This window comes from Penicillium expansum (genome assembly GCF_000769745.1).
Source record: "Penicillium expansum strain MD-8 chromosome Unknown contig336, whole genome shotgun sequence".
In the NCBI taxonomy this organism is placed as follows: Eukaryota; Fungi; Ascomycota; class Eurotiomycetes; order Eurotiales; family Aspergillaceae; genus Penicillium; species Penicillium expansum.
The window spans coordinates 39,584-65,742 of NW_015971470.1; the positions used below are offsets into that span (position 1 = coordinate 39,584).

General features: G+C 48.7%; 7 protein-coding genes across 7 annotated transcripts; 3 read left to right on the top strand and 4 right to left on the bottom strand.

The window, feature by feature from the left end:
• Positions 1-814: 814 nt before the first annotated feature.
• Positions 815-5,400, top strand: PEX2_095560 (uncharacterized protein; the record flags this gene model as incomplete). Its single annotated transcript, XM_016746826.1, has 3 exons — positions 815-1,029; positions 1,106-4,004; positions 4,063-5,400. 3 exons carry the CDS (start codon positions 815-817, stop codon positions 5,398-5,400), a joined length of 4,452 nt encoding a protein of 1,483 aa, XP_016593930.1.
• Positions 5,401-6,151: 751 nt separating this feature from the next.
• PEX2_095570 (Peptidoglycan-binding Lysin subgroup) lies at positions 6,152-7,337 on the bottom strand (the record flags this gene model as incomplete). Its single annotated transcript, XM_016746827.1, has 2 exons — positions 6,152-6,886; positions 6,942-7,337. The coding sequence occupies 2 exons, from the start codon at positions 7,335-7,337 to the stop codon at positions 6,152-6,154; spliced, it is 1,131 nt and encodes a 376-aa protein (XP_016593931.1).
• A 1,040-nt stretch (positions 7,338-8,377) lies between these two features.
• Positions 8,378-9,908, top strand: PEX2_095580 (putative nucleotide-sugar transporter; the record flags this gene model as incomplete). The annotated part of the gene is made up of 4 exons (XM_016746828.1): positions 8,378-8,461; positions 8,543-8,619; positions 8,688-9,572; positions 9,635-9,908. The coding sequence occupies 4 exons, from the start codon at positions 8,378-8,380 to the stop codon at positions 9,906-9,908; spliced, it is 1,320 nt and encodes a 439-aa protein (XP_016593932.1).
• Positions 9,909-10,575: 667 nt separating this feature from the next.
• On the bottom strand, positions 10,576-13,368 carry PEX2_095590 (AP-1 complex subunit gamma; the record flags this gene model as incomplete). Its single annotated transcript, XM_016746829.1, has 5 exons — positions 10,576-10,671; positions 10,742-12,869; positions 12,921-13,109; positions 13,165-13,288; positions 13,359-13,368. The coding sequence occupies 5 exons, from the start codon at positions 13,366-13,368 to the stop codon at positions 10,576-10,578; spliced, it is 2,547 nt and encodes an 848-aa protein (XP_016593933.1).
• Positions 13,369-14,127: 759 nt separating this feature from the next.
• On the top strand, positions 14,128-16,052 carry PEX2_095600 (putative sterol o-acyltransferase (APE2); the record flags this gene model as incomplete). The annotated part of the gene is made up of 6 exons (XM_016746830.1): positions 14,128-14,258; positions 14,330-14,721; positions 14,775-15,537; positions 15,597-15,852; positions 15,910-15,951; positions 16,026-16,052. The coding sequence occupies 6 exons, from the start codon at positions 14,128-14,130 to the stop codon at positions 16,050-16,052; spliced, it is 1,611 nt and encodes a 536-aa protein (XP_016593934.1).
• A 3,526-nt stretch (positions 16,053-19,578) lies between these two features.
• PEX2_095610 (Zinc finger, CCHC-type) lies at positions 19,579-19,948 on the bottom strand (the record flags this gene model as incomplete). The annotated part of the gene is made up of 2 exons (XM_016746831.1): positions 19,579-19,788; positions 19,853-19,948. 2 exons carry the CDS (start codon positions 19,946-19,948, stop codon positions 19,579-19,581), a joined length of 306 nt encoding a protein of 101 aa, XP_016593935.1.
• Positions 19,949-21,614: 1,666 nt separating this feature from the next.
• PEX2_095620 (J domain-containing protein) lies at positions 21,615-23,234 on the bottom strand (the record flags this gene model as incomplete). Its single annotated transcript, XM_016746832.1, has 1 exon — positions 21,615-23,234. The coding sequence occupies one exon, from the start codon at positions 23,232-23,234 to the stop codon at positions 21,615-21,617; it is 1,620 nt and encodes a 539-aa protein (XP_016593936.1).
• Positions 23,235-26,159: the final 2,925 nt, after the last annotated feature.

The window sequence follows — 26,159 nt, forward strand, 5'->3', positions numbered from 1 at the left end:
AATAGTACTAGTAAGACCACAATACGAATAGATACCCTATTGAAACACCTTCATTCCCAGATGCCATTATTATTCTTCAATCTTAAATCTAAACCCTCAATGGGATGATGGTTTAATTAAACCATAGTCCTTCCTTTCATTTTCAATTTTGTCACTTCTCATTCATTTAATAACACATTAAAAACCCATTCATAATAATAACCTTCACCCGCCACTTCTTTCTTTGCCTCCAGCTCAACGAGATCTGTGCACTTATCTCTTTGTCTCAGTGTCATTCTGATTCTGATTTTCAGTAAGCACCTATGTTCATTCTCTTCTTCCCCCCCCCTCCCCAAATCTTCTTGCCATTGTGTAGAGACAGCAATTGAGGGCCCGGTGCAACTTGAGAGCTGCATGATCCCTGTCACGGATCCAATCCACCCTACAGCTGCTCTCATTCGCTCCAAGCCACAATCAGGTGCTGGCCAGCGAATTGAATCCATCTGACGCTGGTGCCCGAACGCCTTGCTCTCCTCGTTGTGTTGGTCGGCCTTGGTTCCCTCCAGTCCCTCCAGTCCCTCCTGTCCTCCGTTTCGTCCATTTTCCACCCATCCCCACCCTCCCTGATCGACTCGAATCACGGTTCCACACCAGCACCTGCTTACCTTTTTTTTCCCTTCCGCTGATCAGCGACCCGTGTTGAACTCCTTCCTTGCGTCTTCATCACTAACCTTGCGACATCTTCACAGTTGCGCATGGTATTCCAGCGAATGCTAACCTTCAACAAACCTCTTCGCGGATTACCCATTGATCCCCCATTGATGGGGTGTCCGCTATGAATCCCGGAGAGTTCCCCAACCCGGGCGCGGGGCCTGGCCGGCCAGCCCCGAATACCGCGATGAGGATGAACGCAAACATGCAGGTCCCAAAGAATGACAGTGTGCAATCTATGATGACCTATGTTGCGCAAATGTTGCAAAACCAGGGACCCTATGGAGGTTGGAAGGCAGAAGTTCTAATCAAGACTCGGGCGACGAATGTTTATCAAATGTAAGTTGCATTTTCTGCCTGGTCTAACCTTTATTTGCGCTTTAATCTTACCTGGTCTAACCTTTGCATGAATTAGGATCACCTCCCTCCGTTTGATCCAACCTCGCATCGATCTCCACCAAGCGGCCCAGGCGGCCATGAGTTTCGAATTAAAAGCATTCACCAAAGCCAACGAGAAGATCGAATACGAGAAGGAATGTACCGAGAAGCTTCTTCACATCAGAAACACCCGAGAGAGACAGGCCGCGGTCGCTTACCAAAGTGGAATGATGCCCCAGACGGGCGCTGGTCAAAATCAGATCCCAGGCGCTTTTCCGCAGCACATCAACCAGAGCATGCAGGGGTCGCCGGTTTCTGGCCAACAGCAGATGGCAATGGGAATGAATGGGCAGAATCAACAGGCAGCAATTCAGCAGCAGCGACAGCAACAGCAGTCGCAGGCGATGCTCCAACAGCAGCAGCAGCAACAACAACAGCAGCAGCAGCAGCAGCAACAGCAGCAACAGAGGTCCCAACAGCGCCCTGGTAATGGAATTCCGATGGTTGACGACCTCAGCACGCTTTCAGCCCAAGACCTGGACCACGTCTCTCGACTGGCAAACGAGATGTTGAATAAAACGAACCCAGAAGATATGGAGAAGATCAAATTGAATTTGTCAAACATGACACCTGAGCAGCGACAATACCTGGCACGGAAAAACCTTGAGCCAATGACCTATTTTTTCCGCTCTCAGGCACTCAACCAGATCAGACGCCATCGCCGCGCTCGTCTGGAAATGGGAGGACGTGCGCCAAATGCTGGGGTGGATGCGAATGGTAACATGATGGGTGACCCAATGATGAATTCTCAGCACCAACGACAGATGCTTCAAAGCATGTTAAACCTTCAACGCAATTCTGCATTTCCCGGAAATCCCGGTCAGACGATGGAACCCCCAAACTTTATTGGCAACGTGGAAAACATCCAAGGACAGCAAGCAGATGGCCTGCGCTCACAGGAGGCTGGTCAGCTAGTCGTTCCTGCCAGCTCTTCTCAAATGAACCAGGCCCCATTTCCGAATAATAACAACAACATGTTCCCACAGCAGATGGGCCAGAATGGCCAGGCGAATATGAACGCCAATAATACAAATGCTCAGGCTCAGTTCCTCGCCCAACAGCATCTGCAGGGTGGGTCTAATACTCCCCAGGATCGAATGCAGTTCCAGGCACAACAGTCTCAGGCTCAAGCCCAGGCCCAGGCGCGTGCACAAGCGGCCCAGAAGGCTCAGATGGCGATGTCGGGCCATGGTGGCCAAGTGGCCCCCCAATCACAGCCACAACTAAATGGACAGAGCCCCGTCATGCCAATGCTGAATCAACCAATGGCCCCGGGTCAGATGTCTCCGGTCCAGGTACCCGCTCAAGCCCGGCCACCGTCCCGACCTGCGAATATGGGCCAGCATCCGGCTGGCGTTGCAGGGAAAGCTGGGATGCAAGGTCCACTACAAATTCCTTCCAACATCCCGCCCCATATCCAGGAACAACTCGCTCGCATGCCCCCTGAACAGGCTCGGGTTTTCATCATGCAGCAACGTCGCGCCGCTCTCAACAACATGGCTCGAGCCAACCCCGGCCAGCAGCCGCAGCCTCAACCAGGTCAAGCCCAATCCATGATGAATAACCAGATGGGCAACGCCATGATGAGAGGCCCGATGAGTGCTCCACAGGATTTGAACTCGGGAGGAATACCCCAAGGCCAGCAAATGACTCAGCAGCAACGTCAACAACGCCAGAATGAGGGTTATAAGCTCCAACTGCTGCGGCAGCAAAACAATGGCGTGGAAATGACCCCCGAGCAGGGCAAGCAAATGGACCGCGTGTCTTTCCCACCGTCTATTCTGAACATGAATGGCACCTCAATGCAAGTACCTAACAACATCAAATCATGGGGTCAACTCAAGCAATGGGCAAGTTCAAACCCTCAAGTTGCAAGCCCCAATGACCTCCCGCGCCTCATGATGCTTCAGAAGCTTCATCTTGGTCAGCTGATCGCAGCTTCCACAAATCAAGTCAACCAGAATGGCCAGGGTCCAGCGGCAACTCCATTCCAAAGCACCCAGGCTCCGTTTACGAACACGTCAGGCTTCCCTTCTGGCCAACAACCATCTGCTATCAACATGGCATCTATGCGGCCAATTTCCGCCCAAGACATCCAACTGGCTCGTCAAAAGCTTGGACACCAGGCGTCAAACTTCACCGACGAGCAGATTCGGGAGATTCTGTACCGAAACCGCCAGAAGCAGATGATGCAGGCTGCACAGAACCGAGCAATGCAACTTGAAGGAAACACGCAGCCTGGCCAGCTAAGCCAACCGGCGGCGCAACCTCCGGCTCCTGCAGCACAGCCTATCCTGCAAATGAAGCAACAACATCCCCAAGCCCCGCAATCGACCCCCCAAGCGGCGAACGCAAAGCCCCAAACTGGAGCTGCTGCCAAAGGTGCTAAGGGTGCTACTGGGAAGCAGGCCTCAAAGAAGAGACCCAGCACAGATGATATAACAGAAGCCCGACCCGCAGCTACACCCCAGATGAGCCAGCCTGTAGCAGTTCCAGGCGCCCCGGGGACAGCCCCCCAACGGCCAGGCCTTCCCTTCACGCCAGAACAGCTTGCACAGATGACCCCTCAACAGCGAGCCCAAGTTGAGGCACACATGCGGAGACAACAATCTCAAAGTCGGGGTCAGGTACTTAGCAGAGCTGCCGCCGACGAAGCATGGAATAGGAACCTACCACCGCAGGTTATGGAGGTTTATAATGATATCGCCAAGAACGCTCCACCCGCAAAGCCTATGCCTGTCTCGCCAGAGCAGAAGGCCGCTATGACCAAACAACTGCGTGAAGCCTTGGATGTTCTCGGCCGCTTGGATGCCCTTGTACAGTGGTTTGCAAAGATGCAAGGCCAGGAGAAGAATGTGAAGAATCTTCTCGCCATGGTAAGCTCTCCTCTGATACCTACTATAAGTGTTTGTTTACTAATCTGATCTCACTTAGCGTATCCAATTGATGAGACAGTTCAAGCCCTCGCAGGATTGGGTTGTAAATGAACATTTCACAGTTACTTCTGATTACCTCACTGGTGCCATCCTTTTTATGCGGAAGTTGTTCGCCGTCATGATTTCTCGCATGCAACAAGGCCAGCGCCCTAACGCCCCCCAGCCCGCTAGCTCCAACGCCCAGACAATGCAAGGCAACATGCCAGCATTGAACGCGACCAACCTGCAGCAGTTACAGGCACAGGAAGAAGCCCTACAACGAGCCCGGCGCGCATCTAGCCAGTCTGTTGCAAATGCCCCAGCTGCACCTTTCGCGGCTCCATCTCCCAGGGGCGTCCCTCAGTATGCCCCAGGCGGACTTGCCCCCGAGAATCTTAAGTTGCCTCCTCCCAAGAAGCGAAAGCAGTCTCATGGCGTGGCATCCTCCCCGATTCAAGCAACTGCAGCTCCTGGCGCAGCGGCAAAATACAACAAGGCGGTGGCGGACGCCACATCCAATGCTGCAGCTATGGCAGGTGCCTTTAAATGCAGTGTGATTGAGTGTCAACACCACTACCAAGGATTCCCTACGCAAGCCGCCTTGGACAAGCATGTTGAAGAAAGCCATCAACCCGAGGAGGAAGAGATCATCGAGGATTATCTCAAATATTACCATGAAAGTATCTCGATGGGTCTTGGACTGAACCCCAATGATAGCCCGGAAACCCAGCAAACAGCCACACTCGGACCCTCCACCAAGCTTAGTGCAACAGCTTCTCCCGCGAAACAAAGTATTGCTACCCCTCTCATTGCCAACAACGCCCCCATGGTCAGGGTCACTAGCCAATTCGGAGCCAAGACCGCGTCTCCTGCTGCAGCATCAACTCAGCTGCTCACTCCGCAATTGTCCTCTGTCAAGGGAATGAAGCCTGCCGACAAGGACGTAAAGAAGGAAGTTATCAAACTGGAGGATAGCGATACAAAGGATCCCTGGGCGGAATGTCCCACCTCGCTTGACACAATCCATGATACTTTTTCAAACCTCGCGAGCAAGGACCTGCCTCACCTGGGCTATGATTCGCTCGAGGACTTCGATATCAATGAAGCTACTCCGGTGGATGACGACTGGGCTGCCTTTGCTAGTCTGACTCCTCCGGACGAGGCCGAGGAAGCTGCTTTCTTGGAGAAGTTTTATGAACCTTGGGACGAAGAATCCATTACAAGGACTGCGGAGTGGCTGCGCATTCCGCCTGAGATCCAAGTCAAGGGCATCGGACCTATGGGCCAGCTTGAGGTTGACTGGGATGCTGTTGCGCGCTACGACAGAGAAGGCATTCGCATCAGCATGCCAAAGTGAAATCCCTGGTTTGTATTGAGAGCTTGTACACATCGCTAGTCCTACATGAAGATGGACTGAGTTTATGAAACATTTCATTTCGGCGGTTCGTTTTCAGCGTATATATGGCTCAGGAGCGATGCGTTTGTACACTACGCAGGACTCCTGGTTAATTTCTTATGATCCTTGGAGATCCACCTTTTGGTTTCTAATTATTTTTGGACTTTTGTGTTGTCCATTGGCCTCAGCGATGGCGTTTGGAGGGAGGAAAAACCGGGCTTAGGTTCTTAACCGGGTTATTTATTTCAAATCTTTTTTTGAAAAACTTGAATCTATACATTCTTATGTAGCTCTACGTACTATGTTTCCTCTGCTGGGGCATTCCTATCTTAGCTGCCATTTTTATGAGGGCTTTTAGAGTGAGGCTCACTAAAACTCAGACTCAGTGAGCTGCTCAGATTTATCGCAGTGGTAAATTAGGGTTTAATGAACGCTAAGTGAGCGCTGAGCAGAATTCAAAAAGAAGCAATGAAGAAGAAGACGCATATTTGAAGGATATTCTACAGAATGCAAGACCTTTTGGACCTGATCGCAACTCGAGGCAATGTCACCATCAACATTATTACCATATAGAACTACATATATAGACAATAGATCGCCCAATGAACCCCAGAAAACTCCAGGCATGTCTTTCGGTATAAGGATGAGTTTTATAACATGAATCAAGTTCAAAAGGCTAGAAAGCAACCCATCACACCAAAAGCCATCAACCTCAACCCTCGGTATAACAATTCATAGAAACAAAGTACGGCGTATCGAATTTGCCCCGATTCTGACAAGGATGCTTAGGCACAGGTGTATAAGCATTAGAATGCAAATCATGTTTACAATCTTTAACACTGAATACAGTGCAAATACCGGTCTCTACTATCCAGGATTGAGGTCTAGTGAGGGCGCCGGAATCACATTTAGTGCTGGACTTGCCGTCGTTTGTAAACCATTTGCAGGAAACACCGGTATCTGTGTCCTTGCTACTGAGACCTCCGTGTAAGTTCAGGCAGGTATCCGAGTAGCCCTTGTTGTGTCCTTGGAGTACATAGTAGTCGCCCTTGCAGTCTTGCTTGGTGTACATTGTGAGTGACCATGGTTTAACAATTTTTGGTTTGGTCGTGCTGGTACTGGTGCTTGTCTTTGTTTTTGTTTGGGATGATATGGTTGATGTCGTCGTGGTCTTAAGAGTTGAAGTAGTCTTAGTGGTCGTGGTGGTTGACGTGGTTGTGGGGACAGACGTGGTTGCACTGGTCGATGTGGTCATGCTGGATGAGGTCTCACTGCTAGTCACAACTTTCTGAAGAGGTATAGCTGGGCTAGTAGATATAGTAATCGCTTGTGATGTGGTTGTCAATTGATTGGGTTGAGTATCGGTGGACATAGACAATGCTACAGGGACATGAGCCGCAGAGGTGCAAAAGTCCGGAGTGGTTCCACAAAGACCCGACGAAGAGCACTGTAGAACTATTAGACTTCAAAGTCAAAGAAAAGTGTTCAAACTCTCAACTCACGCATTGATTGGCCGGACACGGATTTAAAGACCCCAGTTTAGACCAGGTGTTCGGGCGTGCCGTTCCAGGCACCTGGGGACCACAAACAGCATGTGGAAGCGCAACTGGCATTGGGGACTCTCCAGAACTGAGGCAGATGAAATCACCCTGCGATATCTGTCCGCAACCAGTCCATGCCCAGCTTTGAGCGTTGTAGGTTTCGATATCAGCCGTGGTGATAGAGTGGGCTTGGGCAATCGCAGAACAAGTTTCGCCAGCCTGGACAACATATTTGGAACAAATATCGTTGCTATCTGCTTGAGATACAACGGAAACAGCTGCACCAGATGTTGCTGTCGGACCAACCAAAAGGATGCCAATGAGAGCAATGAAGTTGCTAAGGTGGAAGTGCCCCATTATCCGTAGAACTGTTTGAGAGTGCTGCTGGCGTTTCTTCTTCTTCTTCTTTTTCTCTGGGAAGCAGAGTCAGTCTTTATCTGTTCAAAGAGGCAGAAATGTGTCGGACTGCCAAGGATAGATACATGATTGAATAAGATATCGCCGTGGACGGGCGAGCGATCTTGAAAGAACTATGATGCTACTCCAGGATCATTAGCGTAGCACTGAAACAAATTTGAGAAAGACGCTTCATCCGAAGGTTGACACCCCAGATATTTTCTTTGTCTTCTCGCTGCTCACTGCATGACCTTTCCGGGCTGTTCCATGAAGGCTTTGTCTACCACCTTCGAGGGGAATGCTGGACACCGAGTCACTTCTTTGTGAATGTGTAGGATCAGATAATCAGAAGGATCATTTGCATTAGCATCCTACCCCTATTCATTTCCCTTGCAAACCAAGTACCGGGTTATTGTTGCTACTCGGCCAAGTACAGCTCTTGCTCCTTTGCAGCGACTGTACTAGAAATTATTTGCGCGGATAAAGTTGGCAGATAAATGTAAGAGCCATATTGGGCTAGGCCTCAAACAATCTGCAAGCATCAGAATCAAATATCCCCGAGTCTCGATAAATCACAGTTCAAGTAGTGTTGCTACTCTGCTTGGCTACTTGCGGAGGATCCATAGATCCATAGATCCATGGATGGTCAATATGCTTATGTAATACGGGGCTCGGGGGATGCTTAGTTATAGAGGCTAAGCACTAAAATGGGAAGGGAAAGCTAAGAAGGAGAGAGTATTAAGTAGAGTATTTGAGTACCCCGTACATACATTAAGGCTATAAGGCTAGATATACGGAGTACTCCACACATACAACGTTGAATGTGAAGCCCAATGTGTCAACGGGTACCTTCCGAGGTTGTGGGGACTATGACAAATGTGATCAGCCGATAAGCTCGATAAGCTTGCCTCCGCTTTGTCTCAGCCCTTTAATCACTTCCTCTCCTTCCTCCTAACACTTGGAGTAACTTTTTATCAACCACAGTACCATAGTGGGACAATATGGCAAACAATGCCCTCATTCCCCTCCTGGTCACGATGATGCTCGTGACCGGGGTGTGCAACACCATTCTTAACAAGTATCAGGTTCGTCCTCGATTCATCCTCGATTCGTCCTCGATTGAGAAGCTACAAAGAAACACGAACTAATCGCCGAATCTCGAACAGGATATGCAATGCGTGCGGAACTGCGATTCCCCTGATCCTAGCCAGCGAAAGCTGTTTGAGCAGCCTGTCATTCAAACGTAGGTTTCACTTCGTGTTGATGATATAGCTTTGCAACGATCAATACTGACACCATGCGGTAACACAGAGCCGTAATGTTTATAGGTGAAATGGGATGTTGGCTAGTTGTCGGCTTAACCTTCCTCTACCGCCAATATATTGCACCACGCCTATCCAGTGACCCCTCACCCCTTCTAACTGGCGGATATCACCCGATAAACGGCGATGACGAAGGCCTTGATCACGAAGATGACCACACAGTCGATGGACTCGATAGCGACAGCAGACACCCCAAGCCCCTGCCCGAAGATGACAGCCGTATCCCACTTCGTGGATGGAAGATCCTACTTCTTGCAGCGCCGTCGAGCTGCGATATTGCCGGCACGACCCTCATGAACGTGGGGCTTCTCTTTGTGGCAGCCAGTATCTATCAGATGACCCGAGGTGCACTTGTCCTCTTCGTTGGCCTGTTCAGCGTCCTCTTCCTTCGTCGCAGACTCCACTTATACCAGTGGAGCGCACTCTTCATTGTCGTCCTGGGTGTAGCTATTGTGGGTCTTTCTGGAGCTCTATTCAGTGGTGAGCCAGGTCACGATATCACCCAGGATGGGAGTGCTATCGATGCGGCTTCGCATGCTCTTATGCAGGCGCGTGATGTCGCTCGGACCCCCGAGGCTGTCCAGGCCATCATTGGTGTGCTGCTTATTGCTGCAGCGCAGATCTTCACAGCCACACAATTTGTGCTGGAGGAGTGGATTCTGGAGAACTACGCCATGGAACCGATCCATGTTGTGGGTTGGGAAGGCGTGTTCGGCTTTTTGGTTACTGTCGCCGGCATGGTGATCATGTATCTTGTTGTTGGACGGACCGATGCCGGCCGATATGGCTACTTTGATATCAAGCAGGGATTGCACGAGGTTTTCAATAACCGTGCCGTCGCGATATCCAGTGTGTTTATCATGATCAGTATCGGGTATGTGCTTACCTTGCTTCTCAATTCCCTGTTCCTGTCCTCCCCTCTAACGTTTCTTACAGTGGCTTCAACTTCTTCGGTCTGTCTGTCACCCGCACTGTCTCTGCTACCTCTCGTAGCACAATCGACACTTGCCGCACGCTCTTTATCTGGATTGTCTCACTTGGACTCGGCTGGGAGACCTTCAAATGGCTCCAAGTGGCCGGTTTCGCGCTTCTTGTCTATGGAACTTTCATGTTCAATGACATCGTCCGCCCTCCGCTCAAGGCTTGTTTGCCTCGTGACCGGAGAGAGGGGGAGGTGCTGCTTCCCGAGGGCCCCATTGAGCACATTTGATTAGCTTGGCTATTTGTTTTGGGCTTGCTTTCAACCTTATATATCATTCTGGCGTCTCGGTATCTTCCGGTCTTGCCTTGAAGATTGGGCTCATGCCTTGGGTTTTGGATAAATTATACGACCTTGCATTTCTTTATGTTCTGCGATGGAGTTGAATTGTTTCTGTCTTTGGTGATTATATACTGACTTTCGATTTTTTCTTGTGGAGGCTGCAGTTGATCTGAATTCTCCCTTTGAGGTTATAGAGCCTTGCTTTCTGTCGTGTATTGCATTTCGGTTGTTTTTGGACTTAGTCTGTGTCATAGGTGTCACAATGCACTTTAACGTCTACCAGTATCTAATGAGTACATACTTGTAGGAACGCACTTCTGGTACAGCTCTAATATGGGCCATTAGCTACATAGACTCCATGCAATACACCCTGCACTTTCTCATATGCTGAAACTTTCACCTGAAGCATATACGATGAGAGCAGTCCCTCCCTCCGAGGAGGGGAACGAAGTACAAGAGAAAAGGAAATTAATGGCAAAACAAAAGTCTAGATAGATAGCAGTAAAAGCGAGGAAGGTGCAGAGAAACGGGGTGTATAAAACTGGATTTGACTGTTCATGGGAAAATTAAAACATTCGTTCGGATGAAATTTTAACATCAATGCCACCGATTCGATCTACGGCTCGGACCAGTCCACTTGGTCGGTGACAGGGTTTCCACCGTCGCGGGCGGAAGTGACACGAAGACGGAGACGAAGTTTGGCAGGAAGACTCTGGAGGTAATAGGTTAGTTTGAGACCTGAAAGCAAAAAAAGTAAGATAGGAAGGAGAAACAGGACTTACCCCATTTAGAGCGGTCACACGCATTGATTGTGTGCCCTCGTCGCCTGACTCCAGATCAGCCTTGCTGATTGCGCTCAGTTGCAACCGCTGGCTCTTTGGCACGGCAGCTTGCAAGCCGACATTAGTGAATCGGTCGAAGTTGGAGTCATTGCGGAACCGGGCCAGTATATGGGCATTGTTGCCGCTTCGCTGAACCTGCAAGGTAAGGACGAGGCCGTCCTTGTTGAGCGCGGTGTGTGCAGGCGTCGAAGCAGTGACAGGCGCGGGAGAGGTGGAGGGCGAAGGCGAAGAGGCACCTATGCCTCCTGCACCTAGCAGATCCATCGAGGCGGATGCGGGTTGTGTAGGCTGAGGGGATGGTGAAGGACCATTGGAGCCGAACAGGTCCATGATGGCGCTCTTCTGGCCAGCAGGCCCCGGCGAGGGAGATGACATGCCCGAATCTCCGCCAAGAATGTCTGCCAGCAGATCGGCGGTGTTCGATCCGGTCGAGGTAGGGCTCGTGACAGGGGCGTCGGATCCGCCAACCAGGTCAAGGAGTAGGTCATGCTCTGCAGGTTTGACAACCTTTGTAGTCGACTTCCCACGAAGAAGCTTACTCTGACGTTTTTTAGCAGCGGGTGCAGCACCTAGTACCCGTTGTTCCTCGCGGATCTCAGGCGCGGGCATCCGCTCGAGCACACCACGGCGGATTTGATCGTAACCGAAAAGGTTGGTATATTCAACGGCACGCTGTTGAATTTCTACACTCAGGTCCGCGGTTCGGCTGGAAAGCAAACGGCGTAGGCGTTCAATTTGAGCGGGATCCGACATGCGCACAGTAAGCTTCATGGATGCAGTGATGATGTATTCGACAGCAATCTGGGAGGCGTAGGTGCTGTTGAGAATGTTGGTGAAGAGGTCGACAATATCGCTCTCCCGAACCTCCTTGACCAGTTCCTCTTCCTCGTACTGACCACCCTGAAGGAGGCTATCGGCATATTCACCAATGGTCCATGTCGCAGCCAGTGTAAGACCCTCTTGTGAGATGTCCTCTTTCAATGACGAGTAGAGCTTTTGAACCGCGTATGTCTGCAGATCAGGGGTCGTCGCAATGAGGCGGACGAATGAGGACAGGATCTGTTCTTTGACGTAGTTCCCAGCCAGCTTGAGAACCCGCAGAATGGTGTCCATGTGCCAGCGCTTGTTGGGTGCGAACCGATCGGCCGCGATTCCTATCTGTGTTGTCATCACGGACTTGAATTCATTGTCGGCCACCTCCAGGAAGGCTAGCAGTTCCCGCACCAGCACACGCACATTATCTTCGTTGATCAACATGAAGCTGAGATCGAGCGCTCGCCGGCGAATGCTAATATCAGGATCCCGTAAGCATTCCAGGATCGTGTTGCGATGTCTCTGCACTGCATTTGGTTCAATTGCGACAACCTTATTCAGGGTGTTCAACGCAACGTAACGGATATTATTGTCCTTGTTAGCCAGGAATTTACCGAGAATGTTGACGCCCAGCACCCTCAGACCAGAGTCGGCTTCAATATCCAGAATCGTAAGAACGGCCTCATATAGAATAGAGTTGCCGACGTTCTTTGAGGAATCCGTATTGGTGGCCACCTGGGCCAGGATGTCGTTGATCAATTCGCTAGTGGCCACATCTCCCCGACCCAATACACGCAAGAACCGAAGGATCTTGACTTGGAGGAAAGGATCTGTGATACCGGACACATCATGCTCGGGGGCATACCCGGAGGTTGTCAGCCCCTTCAAAGCGCGAACCAGTCCTCCGGCCAACGGCCGGAACATTTCGATCACACCCACTGGTCCTCCTTCCTCCTCCTCCTCTTCTTCCGCTTCACATAGATCAATCGCCAGTGTCAACCCACAGAGAAGAACACCATGATTCCGGTCCGATAACAGATTCTTAGCTTTCTCGAGGAAGTGCTCATACAGGTCTGGAACTTTGCGACATATCCGCATGGCACAAATCGCTGCTTTCCGTCGAATATACGGGTTGGCGGTCGACATCAGGGTTTCGACTTCGGGGAATAGATCGCGAGACATTTCGACCGAGGCAATGTTTCCGAGGGTACAGAGAGCGAGACCGACGATATATTGGTTAGAGTGATTAAGGTCACTGCATTTTAGTTAGCACAGCGTCAGCCAGGTCAACTACAGTGAGACTTACTTTTTCAAAGAATTAGTCACAAGCGTTAGCACTTCTTGGTTCTCATCTAGCAACAGCATGGTCCCCAGATACCCCAACCGCTTGTCGGCGAATCGGTGTGAGGCGAGTAGTTTCAGACATTCGATTTGGCCGAAGTGAGTCCGTTCTCCGAGAGTGAACAGATACAAGAGCTTGGCAACGTTATTCCTCCTATCAATTGTTAGAGGTCGACCGAGTAATGGCTGAGGTGGATGCTGAAGCTAACCGAATGCCGGAGTCATGGCTCTCTTCTCGAAACGAGGCGCGAATAGCGGCGCTTTCTTTTTGGATAACTGCACGTTCATCGGCGATGGTCTTTGCTGATCGGACATTACGGATGAATTGCTTGACTGTAGACAGATTGGATTGTGTGGTCAGAATGCATCTCAGGGGAGAGGAGGGGCGGCGGGCAGCACTTACGGGAAGACATGGCGGCCAGAGGGACCCCCGGCGGGGCGAGGAGGGGAGATATTCAATGGATAAGACGGGACAAAGTCAGGTGCAATGAGGTGAACCAAGCACCGCGCTCATAAAACCGAGGAAACAAAAGAAGTATCAAGGCTGTTGGTCTGGAGGTCTGGACTGTTGTATTATTATTCCTCATGGCAGTCGACCTGGCATCTTGGCATGGGGCACTAGTATTGAAGAGGACTAGCTTGGCTACCCTGGATCACCTGACTCTTTGATACCATCTCAGCTACACCGCCTTTGAATTGACACCTGAGGCAGAAGAATGACATAATTGGCAGGTTTGGAAATTACAACCGTAGAAGTACTAACTAGAATACAATGCAAAGATACTTAGTTATAACTAAAAGATCTTATATACAACATACAAAATGTCTGCTCATCGTGAGAGAAAATACCTATAACTAACTTGCACCAAAATAAAATATACAAGCATGATAAAGATCCTACATATAAATATATCAACAATTCAACAGTTTGCGCCTCTAGTTACATCTGCCTAGCCTGCATGTATATTGTATAACGTACGGAGTATGTTGTACATACAACATAAGTACTATAAAGGCAGTCTGACGTAGTGGCCCGTGATTTTTGGTTTCGAGTTTCGAGTCCAAACAAATCAAAACAGAGCTGACCCCACATAATCTTAGGTGTCTCCAAGTTTCTGTCTCAGTATCTTCAATGTGCAAACCCCCTGATTCTGCAATTGCGCCCATATAGGATGTCTAGCGCCATCTCCAAGAATGAATCTGCGAATCTGCGGCCGCGCGCCGTGCCGATACAACCTGATGGAAAGTCCGACGTGGCTATCCCTCTCCCTCTTCCAGTGGATAAGCTAGCTCATGATATAAGGTAACTTGCCCTCGATTATCACAACCGTACTGGGTTTCAGACAATAGCTAATATGTTTGTCGCATCCGAAGTGGCCGCTCAACCCCTGTTTCCGAAGATGCTCCCCCGTCAGCGCATTCGATCTCGTCCGCGAGGAAGCAAGTCCGCGCTCGCAATCGCCTGTTTTACACTATAGATTATGTGCCTCGCGTGTCACATTTTGATCCCGATAGCGACTATCATAACTTCCGAGGGTTCTTTACTCTCTTTTGGATTGGCTTGGCCATCATGGTCGGGACCAGCATCTTGCGCAATATCAAAGATACCGGATACCCCCTACAGGTGCGCGTTTGGAGTCTCCTAACGGCTAATGTGTGGGGGATGGGGCTCAGCGATGCGGCAATGGTGATAAGCTCAGGGCTCGTCCTGCCTATGCACCGGTTGTGGCGGGGTGGTCCGCAGTGGCTGCAATGGTCGCGCGGAGGTATGATAGTACAAAGCTTAGGTGAAGCATTTTGGCTGGTTCTATGGATAAAGTGAGTTTGTGGCTTGTTTTGAACGCCGGAATTTGGAGAGCTAACAAGAAGAACAGCTGGCCCTTCATGATGCAATGGACCTGGACTGCGCAGGTGTTCTTCACGCTGCACACTCTGACCATTCTAATGAAACTGCATTCATACGCTTTTTATAATGGGCATCTCAGCGAGACAGAGCGCCGCCTTGCCTCCCTCGATCAGCCAGGCCCAAAGACGCCGGAGCCTCCGGCTGCCATCCATTACCCGGAGGTACACCGACGTCGGCCGTCAATGAAGCAGCACGATGAAGACCAGTCCGCGGAGCCATTAGAGAGGCTGCGCGAAGATCTTGCCACGGAGTTGACCTCCCCACTAGGAAACATCTCATACCCGCAGAACCTGCACATTGGAAACTATGTTGACTTCCTCTTTTGTCCGACTCTTTGCTATGAGCTAGAGTATCCTCGCCGAAAGGAGCGACGCTGGTCAGAAATTGGCTGGAAGGCCGCTGCTGTGTTTGGTTGTATCTTCCTGCTCACTTTGACCAGCGAGGAATTCATCGTCCCCGTATTGGCAGAGGCCAGCGCCCAACTTCGACTCGTTTCCAACATCACAGACAAGGCTCTCATCCTTGCCGAAACCATCAGCATGCTCCTCTTTCCATTCATGATCATCTTCCTGCTGGTGTTCCTCGTGATCTTCGAATATGTGCTGGGTGCGTTTGCAGAGCTGACTCGGTTCGCCGATCGTCACTTCTATGCAGACTGGTGGAATTCCTGTGACTGGTAAGTTGAAATTGTGGTTCTAAATGTTCGGGTAATTCGATTAACCAATTTTTACTTAGGTTGGAATTTTCTCGCGAGTGGAACGTCCCTGTCCACCACTTCCTCTTCCGCCACGTCTACTGGCCCTCCCGGTGTAACTTCTCCCAGCCTGTAGCTATGGTTATCACATTCCTGGTCAGCTCTATATTCCACGAGCTAGTCATGAGCTGCATCACCAAGAAGCTTCGGGGATACGGTTTCCTGGCTATGATGCTTCAGCTGCCTATTGTTGCGATCCAAAAGTCTCGCTTTTTCCGTGGCCAGACAATTCTCAATGTAAGCTGTTGTTTGTTTGCTTGGATATTTTGCAGTTCTCACTGACTTCCTTCATAGAATGCCTTCTTCTGGTTCTCAATGATCTTGGGTCTGTCTATGGTAAGCTCTATGTCTTCACCCTGAGATATGCAACATCCCACTACACCTTGTTCTAACCCTGATTTTGCTGTTAGATGTGTGCATTATACGTCCTTGTTTAAAACGGAAACTCGGTGCGCATGCGTTTAGACATGGCGAGCTGGCAAGAAGTAAACTGGGCCAAGGAAGGCATAGAACCCTGGCGTCCTCCTATTAATATATGATACCATTACCGGTGTCTCCTGCTCTGTACATAACTTCGGTTATTCTTTTCTCAACACTGTGATTTGATATTAATATTACCTGCGATTATGTATACCACTTGTTTGTACCGCTGTAAAAAGAAAAGTCGGCCTCCGTCCTTACAGGGTAGGACTTGGGTAATTATCACGCCACTCAGAAAATTGTTGTGCCAGCAGGGTAAAGGCTCACAAGGCCTGGTATATATTGGATATTGGATAAGTGAATCTATTCTTCTTAATTTGTTGCCTCGAAATGTGAGATATGAAGCCGAGGCTACCTCCGAGGCTACCTACACACTCAGGATAATTCTCATATGAGAAAAGGCCACCGGAGGCAGACTAATCTATCATGACGCTTTAGCAAAAGCATTTTATTCATCAATACATTTGACATAGCCAATTTTGTCAAACTTCGACGTCGAAGAAACATTGGGACTTTCGGAATTAGGCTCAAACGTAGCCTGTACGGCTCTCATCCTCTGGGATATAGGCACATCGCTGCAAAATTGGTTCTTCGCTTGTCGGCAGAGAGACGCCTGCACATCAAGGCTTGCCAGCCCATTTGCCAAAGCCAACTCGAGTGCGCACCTCCGTTAGAAGGCCTTACCAGTCGCCGCCATTGTGGAGGAAAATTGTGGAGGAAATTCCGACACTCAACTCAACAGAGCGGAGAGTGGACAGTAATGAAGAAGGAATGGAATTGATATCGGATTGTACGACTAAGGAACGAGATAATCTGAACTAGAGAAGGGAGGACAGTATTCAATGCAACCAAGTGACGATGTGACCCGGCATAGCCTCGGTGGAGTTATGAGTAGGATCAGAGATAACCATGGGAAATAAGTAGTCGGATATACTGCATTACCACTCGGAAAGTCCGACAATTTGGCTTGTGCTCTTGTCCATGAACAACAATTGGAAGCTCTAGACTATAGCCAAACAGGTGCTTCAGTATGGTAGAAAAGTGGTCATACTCTTTGCACGTTGTATCGAACATCATGCATGTGAGTCCCGAGGAAATCTGATTGGCACTTATAATCAGATCGGGGACACTTTGCTCTTCCATCTTCCATGGCGAACACGAATGTCACGATTGTCACGATACGAAAATTGTCATAGATTATGCTCTGGTAGGGCCTTGGCATCCCTCGTGGCCAGCTAGCTGGAATTGGGTAGTTGAAATCCTTGGAAATGCCTCATCGGAGTCGAAAACAATGAAGCGAAGAGCCATCTATGCGCGATAGGGGCAACGGTAAATCTTCTGAGTGTCTGGGCTCTCTTCAGCCCGTGGACAAGATCTCCTCACTGTATGCAGCTAGCAAATTATTCTGATATTGAAGCAGTTTCTGATAAAGCCTCCAGCATATGCCAAGTTGTAGCTGTGTGATAAATTGCTTTGCTCGTGCGATATGATCCGGGCGGTCCATGTAGTTGTGCTTTGTTTTCTCAGGGTCTTCCATATTCTCTCTGCCTGTGTCATTGAGCTGATTGGGACGAACATTACTGACAGTCATGAAGGTCTACCAGATAGTGGTAGCACCACGCATTCTCAAACACTGCAAGCATGTTAGAGCTCCTGCGAGGGAAGTGTCTTAAGGAAAGATGACCAGGCTTGTAGCAAACTTACAGATACCCAGAGAGATGCGGCAATTATGATGGGGGTGAGCCTTGAAGTCCATATTATCCGGTTGCTTATGCCAAAATACAACAATCCAGACTCCCAACCAAGGCCTTGGTAAGTGTTCCACCAAAGCCCTTTGAGGTTTCTAAGATTGTACCTTCCCGGATAGGTCCCCAAATCGTTGCTTCCCTGGGTTGTGTAAATTCCTTAGTATGACTAGGTAACGAAACCTATAAATGATGCTAATCTCTTTTTTCCCTCATACGTCCGAGATCGCGGGGGATCTGCAAGTACCCGTCGAACCCACAGTGGCGCACTACCTAGGTATGTCCACGGGTATCGTGGCGTACGTCCGTGCGCAACTGGTCTACCAACTCGATGGACCAGAAACCCGAAGTCGATACGTGACAGTACATATGCGTTCTCAAATGAATCATAGAAACATATCCGACCGTTCGTTCTGAGCGTTATGTTTACCCTTTTCTCACTCTCACTTTGTGCAAACCTCACTCAGAACACTCCTCAAAGTCAGATACTCGGAGACTTCGACTGCTATCACACCTTCGATGAGATCCCACTAGAGGAAAATTTAGCGCTAGCCAGTAAATACTATGGCCTAACACCACGTGTTAGTTATTCAGTATTCCAAGAGACCATGGATTCAAATGATTTGCCCAACGCTAGTGACGTGGACATGGCTCTCTACCAAACGTTCTGAATGAAAATCCTGGCGGGAAATTTGCGAAGTTGGCGACAGCATGAGGCTTAAAGGCCTTGAGCCAAGTTCAATACGTCGAGATAGGCCTATATAGTATGCTCACTGTCTTATGGGAATTCTACTCTGGTCCTATGTTCTTTGAACGCTTTCGGCTAGGGTAGGCCACATTCCTTCGCCGTACACAGTGTAATTGGTCTCAAAATCAAGATGAAAAAAAATATCAAAATGGTGGCGGTGGTTTATGAGAGAGAAAAAGAACGGGTCACCTATATGGAATGGAAGTGAATAATCATAAACTACGTTTGAAACCAATCTCGATATGATGTTGGATTGTCTTCGACGAGGCTGCGATCACGGTTGCCTAATAGCCTTTGGGAGTAAGCTAACATATCCTCCGGGGCTGCAAAATTTGTCACTCCAAGTCGACTTATGCCGTGCCGAGGAAAGGCTAATAGGAATAGAATACAGCAATACGCCTCAAGTTCGGTCTTAGTTCTCAGTAAATTGAGAGATGAAACAAGTATGCGTGCCATCCATCCTCTATCCAGGCCAACCTTGGAATAGGTCATGCTGAATAAAAGATATCCTATGGTCATGTATTAGCTTCTTGACTCTCAAACAGACAGGGATAATTAGAATGAAAGCGTCTTATATTGATTTGTTCCTAAGGGATGTACTGGCCTAAGCTCGCACCAACTCGGTGTTATATCGTAAGATCATTACATGATTGAATCAGAATAATGCTAATTTGCGTAGTGGGGTAGTTCTGAATAATAAAGGCATATTAAAAAAACTAAATAGAAAGTAGGGTGTTCAGATCTTCTCTTACTGGTCCTCTGTCTCCTGCAGATTGGACTCATTGGTGTTTGCCTCACTAGCATCAGTTGTATAATCCATACTACCATCACCATTGCCACTGTAATGCGAGTCGTACGCTTCGAATTCACTACGAACTCCCTCTCTGATAAGCTCCATGCTTGCACTTATCAGTTCTTGCACCATAGTCCGCGTTGACCCAGTAAATTGAGTCAGAAATCAGAAATGCCAGCAATTCACCACGAGAAACACTAGGCGCCTGCAAAACTTCGGCAGGAGGAAGAGATCGCTGGGTAGGCGCGGGGGGTGATTGAGATGGGCGGGTAGCATGCATTAATGCTGGCTACTGAGGGACGGTAGATTTGGTAGAATTCTGTAGAGTTTTGAATGACAGACGCGGGAGTGATGGAAGGAGCAGCAGGGACGCCCCAGTTGATTGTGAGGTTTTCAATTTGGCTTCCCTATATCCGTATTAGTACTTGAGCTTATCTGCTGCCGCTCTCAACCAGAATCTTTTTCACTTACACTCACAAAGCTCGAATGAGCACTGGCATTGCCATTTTCATTGCTGCCACTGGGATACCCGAAGGCAGCAATGAAAATGGCAATGCCAGTGCTCATTCGAGCTTTGTGAGTGTAAGTNGTTCTTCTTTCGCTTTGGCTCAACACAATCGGCCTTGACATGATCAGGCCTATCACAATTCCAACAGCGCCAGTCACCCTGCTATTCTAACTCATTTATTAGTATGTATTGATCTTTGCAGAGAAGTCAAATCATAACCTTGGAAGGACCCACGTCTGCACCGCCTGAGCTACCGCCCTGAGTTTTGCGAACAAGGTTCAAATCCGCCATCAAGAAAAAGGGAGTAAATCGAGAGACAAGAAACCACGATATTAGATTTCAAGTAACAGCCCTCAGACAGAACGTGCGTATATAGAGATGAGAGGGGAAAAAGCAAAGTCAAGTTCCATCTGAGAAGAACAGCGTTCATATACTAGTACCTACCTTGGAAATTTAGAATACAGTAGGGAAACTAGAATAAGTATGATAAATCCAAAGTTATACATAGAAAAGTCCATTTCACAAATTAAGCCTCTCTCCGCCTTTTTCTACCGTTTATCTATACAACTGAGATGAGCAGCAAAATATATACAAAACAAAGACAGCCAAAAAGACAGCCAAAAAGATATCATAAGGCCGCAAAGGCGGCCGACTATTCTTGTAGTATTTTAGTTCGATAACTTCGTAGCGTTATAAACGCTAAGAGCTCTATTTTATATAAAATTAGGTTTTCCTAGGGCCCTAATAGGTAGGTACCTACCTAGTATTAGGTCTTAGGTTGGGTTAGGTTATAGAAGTCGGACCCAAGTTGGGTTTTGGAGAAGACTAGTTCTGAGATCGAGTCGAAGACCCGATGGAGAGTACCACAAGCCCGGGGGAAACGATAATCAAATTCTCATTGAGCCTCGACCCTTGACAGCCCAACAAGGCTGACCAGCCCAACAAGGCTGACCAGCCCCCAAGAGTAAAATAAGCCAGTAGTTAGCCTTCTAAAACATTCCAAGGTTGCACTGATCGAAAAGGTTTGCCTAAATACATCAATAGTCTATTCTTAGAAAATCCAATCACCGTACACAAACTTATGAGGCTTTCCCCGCCACTTTCTGTGGCCCAACCCAACTCAACCAGCATATCCGTCTTACAACTCGAAAAGTCGACAGGAGAAACAAAGAAACCAACGAAGGATCAAGGTTTTGGCATATCATATCATGTGAAAAAGCGTAATTCGTTAATTGGATTTCTCCAACAAGATAGTCCACGGGGTATCTGGAAATAGCCCAGGAGTAACAACGTATATAATAAAAAAGAAGAAGGAAAAAAAAGAGTGGGAGAAGAAAAAGAAAGTAGTAAGCAGGAACCAACAAGACAATTTCATACGCCACAAGTGCAGGATTTGAGGCAAGATAGATGCAACACATCATCCACACCCATACCCGCCCTAATGCGCCAACTGAAATAACAAGGATACATCCCGATCCTGGTCCTTCGCCTCGGCTGCGCGGAGATAAGCGCACCAGGTGACACAAATGGAAATCGAAGTCCAAAAAAAAAGTCCCAATGCGCGGTGGAACAGGCGGCGCATGCGAAAAGCGGAGAATTGAAAACGCCCCGACTCCTTGGTGAGATTGAAAAAAAAAATAAAATTGAAAATTTAAAATTTGAAGCGTATTGGAGGCGTGGTTTGTCGTATGTAATCATGTTTCATGGGTTTCATGGTTGATTGAATTAATAGGCAGACTGGCGTCTCCCTACAGCAGGAGGGCGAATGTCCTCTTCGTAATAATGGGCATGTCTCGGCGAGTAACTGATGTCATCGTGCTTGTATGCCCGGGCGTACTTGATGTCCTTCTCCTTCGGACAGGCGATGTATTCGACATCCGGGTAAGGACGAGAAGAAGGGCGCGCAGACCGAGTCTCAACCCGGGGCGAGTCTTCCGTGGCGTAGGTCTGATAGGTGCTGCTTCGCTTGGGTGTCTGTCGTGTAGAGGGTATGCGATCCCGGTCGGGGGATCTCGCCGAGCGGTACTTTGATGACTTCGGTTCTACGACAACGTGATCTGGTTCCTTGACGATCTTGTAACGGGTTGACGTCTTGGGAGAACTGCCCCTCTGGAGAATTTCAGGGGTGCTGGGACTGGAGTAACCCGAGTCGTTGCGATCGCGCATTCTCGAAGTTCGCGATGGCAGTGGCTCGTGGGCCATTTCGTATAGTAGGGGGTCGCGAGTCTCCCGCTTCGGGCGGGTGAAGCCAGAGGTGGTCGCGGAGCGGGTGTTGAGGAACGAGGGACGGAGAGACGTCTTGATACTCGGGGAGGTAGCGGAGGGTTGCATCTTGGGTGGCTTGACCTCGTAGCTTCGGGGCGACTCAAGATGCTCGTAGGAATTGTCGCGCGACGAAGAACGACGGCGGGTGCGAGTAGACCGTCCCGCGGATCGCGAACTGGACGACTCCGGTTCTGCCAGGTCGTGACCATGGTACCGTCGTGGGGACTTGGAACTCCGGGCTTTGCGTGCGATATAATCCTCTGCATTGCAGGACTGACTAGCCATCTTGGATTGCCAATGATCAGACACATCGCCATCCTCGTCGTAGGCGCGTTCACGGCGACGAGAGGAGTCCGATGGTCGCGATCGTGAATCTTGCTCTCGGCGGGGCGTTGTTGAAGTTCGCTTCGTGTGAACGTAGCGAGGAGCACTGTAATCGGATGCCTCCTCGTCGGATTCAAAGAAACCGTTCTTTACCTCGGACTTTGCCTCGGTCTGTCGTCGTCGCTCCTGAGCACGCGTCTTCGCACGGTCGGAATGTGTCGCCTTGGCCGTATCCCGCATTTCCTTTGCTTGGTGAAACATGCTCGTCGGTGTTCGAACCTTCTTCTTCTCTTCTGTCGGTTTCACCTTTGAGCGCACGCCAAACTCTTCACATTTGCGAGACGACATGGATCGTGGTTCGTCCGTGAATCGCATTGTCTCCTCAAAGAAGACTTCCATCGGGACTCTCTCCTCCACGACGTGGCCATTGCGGAATTCGCGAGTGCCGGATCCACTCCCCCGCGAAGAGTTGTACGTGGAGTCTGTTCGTCTCCGTTCTAGCAATTCACGCTTCAACTCGGCTATCTTGACTTTTTGGTCATGTTTAGTCCGTTGGACATCATCTGAGAGCAGTTCATAGGCTTGTTGGACTTTCTGGAATTCATCTTGGGCAGCAATCCGCTGCGACTCATCTTGAACCTTGTCTGGATGGCACTTGAGAACCCGCTTTCGGTGGGCGGCCCTGATTTCAGGGATAGTGGCCTCCTTGGAAACACCAAGCACTGCATATGGGTCTATATCTGGTGGTGAGGACATTGTAGGCAATTGTTTGTTTGCATGCCCTGAATTGAATGGGATGGAAGAAGATAAAAGTGAGAGGGGGTAAAGAGGCGGTGGAGATATGGAATGTCAACAACCTGACGTTGACGTAGCAAAGATTCCACACCGATCCAGAATGAACTGGAGATGATTTGCAATGCAGGAAGAAGTAAAGGGAATAGTCAACAATATGGCCGATTTGCCGTGAAAATTTGACAGACTAAAAAAACCCTCCAAAAAGACTCAGATGTGACAATGAATAATGAATGAATCAGCTGTCAGAGTTGCCGTCTATTCTCAGACTCCCGAGCCAACCGAATAATATGCCAGGGGGCGAACAAATGACTGCGCCACAAATAGAAGGTCTGGAATTTGGTATGTTGTATGTTGTATGTTGTATGTTATCTGTAATATTGAGACATAAAGAGTCACATACAACATAGAACATAGAAGTAAAAAAAAGATAGATCTTATCAAGACGTTCAAAGACTTTCAAAGCCAGATGCCCAACCTAATATCCTGTCCCCTCTCATAATCATTAAAATCTTTCTATTCCCCAGAACTCTGACTTTCACCGGTCATTATTGGTCTGAGCACTTCATCCGATTTGTTGAAATTCCTGCCAATCAAGCCTCGCCTGAACATTTGGCCTATTTGCGGTGGGGCGATCAATTAACACGAGGACCATGATCCCTCCATTCCAAAGGGATCGGGTCGCCCCCCCTCTCTTGGAATCGTCATGACGCTAATCTTTCCTTACTCTTCTCAATCCAGTCTCTCCTGCATATCCCCAACTTTCCTATAGTCGCTAGTGCCTGCGGGTTTTTGGCCATTTTAGGTTCGCTCGCCTCACTACGGAGTACTTTCGCTTTGTTTCGCTTTATTATTTCTTTTGTATTTTGTATTTTTCGCCTTGTTCAAGGCACACACCCCAACCAGCCAACTCGCTTGTTTAACCTGGAACCTTTAATTGGGTGTTTGATACTCCGTATACGTTGTATACATACATACTCTATACATTATACGAACCTTTGAAGTAAAGAAAATCAGTGCCTGACTTGTCCCATGGTAATGGCCCCCATCTTCCCGAAAGGTTCCGTGGGCCTTAAATTTCCTTCTCTGAAGAATGTGCATATTACTATATATAGTTAGTATGTTGTAGATTATCATGTTTCAATATTGTTTCAACAGTCCAATATTTGATTCTCATCCTTAATTCAAAACGAATGCAGCTCTCTACTACGGAGGAGTATGTTTTGAGAATCTCTAGATCCCACGGAACACGAAGTACCTTGGATAGTTCAGGCATTGATTCGCACCCAATAATCTCCCAAGCTAAAACAGCTGGCACAGCTGGCACTTGTCCCACACCGGCCCCATTATACAACGTGTCTTTGCTAAACACCCCCACCTGAGACTACGTATCTTCCAACCATTAATCTGTCCTTTGTAGACTATGAGACAATTGTAGTAGACTATCATGATGAAACTACGTTGTACTCCGTACTCTTTCTGTCTCGGACGGTCCGGCCTATCCATTGGTTCCAAGTCATCTGGACCCGGTACTGCGGTCCGCGCGGCGCAGGAATTATCCAGACCGATGCTGAACGGAGCTGATGCGTGTGCCAGCCCCGATCATAACAAGTTTATTGGAGAAGTTGCAAATGCCGGGTGAGTTAACGCTGTGTCAGCATTACCACATTATTATCTTACTACTCTGTATTACTATTGCTATTGCCTAAATATTCTCGATCTTACTAATAATATCATATATCTGTCTATTCTATTTAGTGTTAAGGTGTCCCATCTCTCAAGGCGAGGATGGCCTACGATCCATTCAAATCTCCGCCTCAAATCTTGTACCTCTATAGCCCTAAACTTGTTTCTCTCCCTGACTTTGTCACTTGACAGTTTCTCGTGTGATAGTGATAATGATTGTAGTATACTTTTCCCTCGGTCTGGAGTCGATTTATCTCCAGGCAATGATAGCACAGGCAGACCACTGACTTGCGCACTTTCCAACCCGGCTGCACCAGCCGAATCCATAATCCTCCGATCCCATCAGCAGTGCTCCTGAGGTCACACAAAGCCTCCCTCTGAAACACAGGGTTGTAACCTTATGCGCTTAAACCGTGATCTACAGATACCCCTCTTCCCTGATAGTCACGCAACCCCACTAGGGCCAGGGTCGGTGGATTCAGGATTGGATGTTGGGAAAAAGTCTATGTTTTAGATGTTTTGAGTATAGTTGGAATAATAGTAACACCGAAGAGTTGGACCAGGCCAAATAACCAGGTAAGCAAGTTACAAATAACGATATATGTACGTAAACTACTAGTACGTACTAAAATGCACTACATATATCGTGGCTGGCTCGAAACGGATGTAGGTTCGCTACCCGGGAAACAGGAATGCAGATGCAATGTAGGTTGCCTGCAATAATGATGCCTAGTATTACCCTCTTATGCAATAATAATCTCTACTATTACAGAGTACTTATGTTGTACGGAGTACAGAGTAGTGTGGCCAGACCACTCAGTCCAGCCACTAAACGCCTTCTAGAAAGGAGTGCGCCAGACTAAGCAGCAACCCTTGCGAGAAGCATGTGTTTCCCACGAGGATGGTGTGCGAGAGTGTGCTCTAATCCCAAATCCCTGCTGAAGAACCGAACACAAACACAAACTTACAACCTCCCATGATTAATAGATAATCAGCTGTGCATGGTCAGATCGGGTACCAAAGAGAGAGCGGGAGGAGCCATTCATTGATTGTTTCAAGTTTTTGTGCTCTTAGCGGGCCAGACTTTGGCCACTAACAGGTCGTTTCGAAGCGCTGCATTTAGGGAAGTTTTGAGTTTTGGGGAGATCCGCGTTGCAGATGACTTGTGTACACCGTACTGCCTAGGAACTTACGGTGATGATA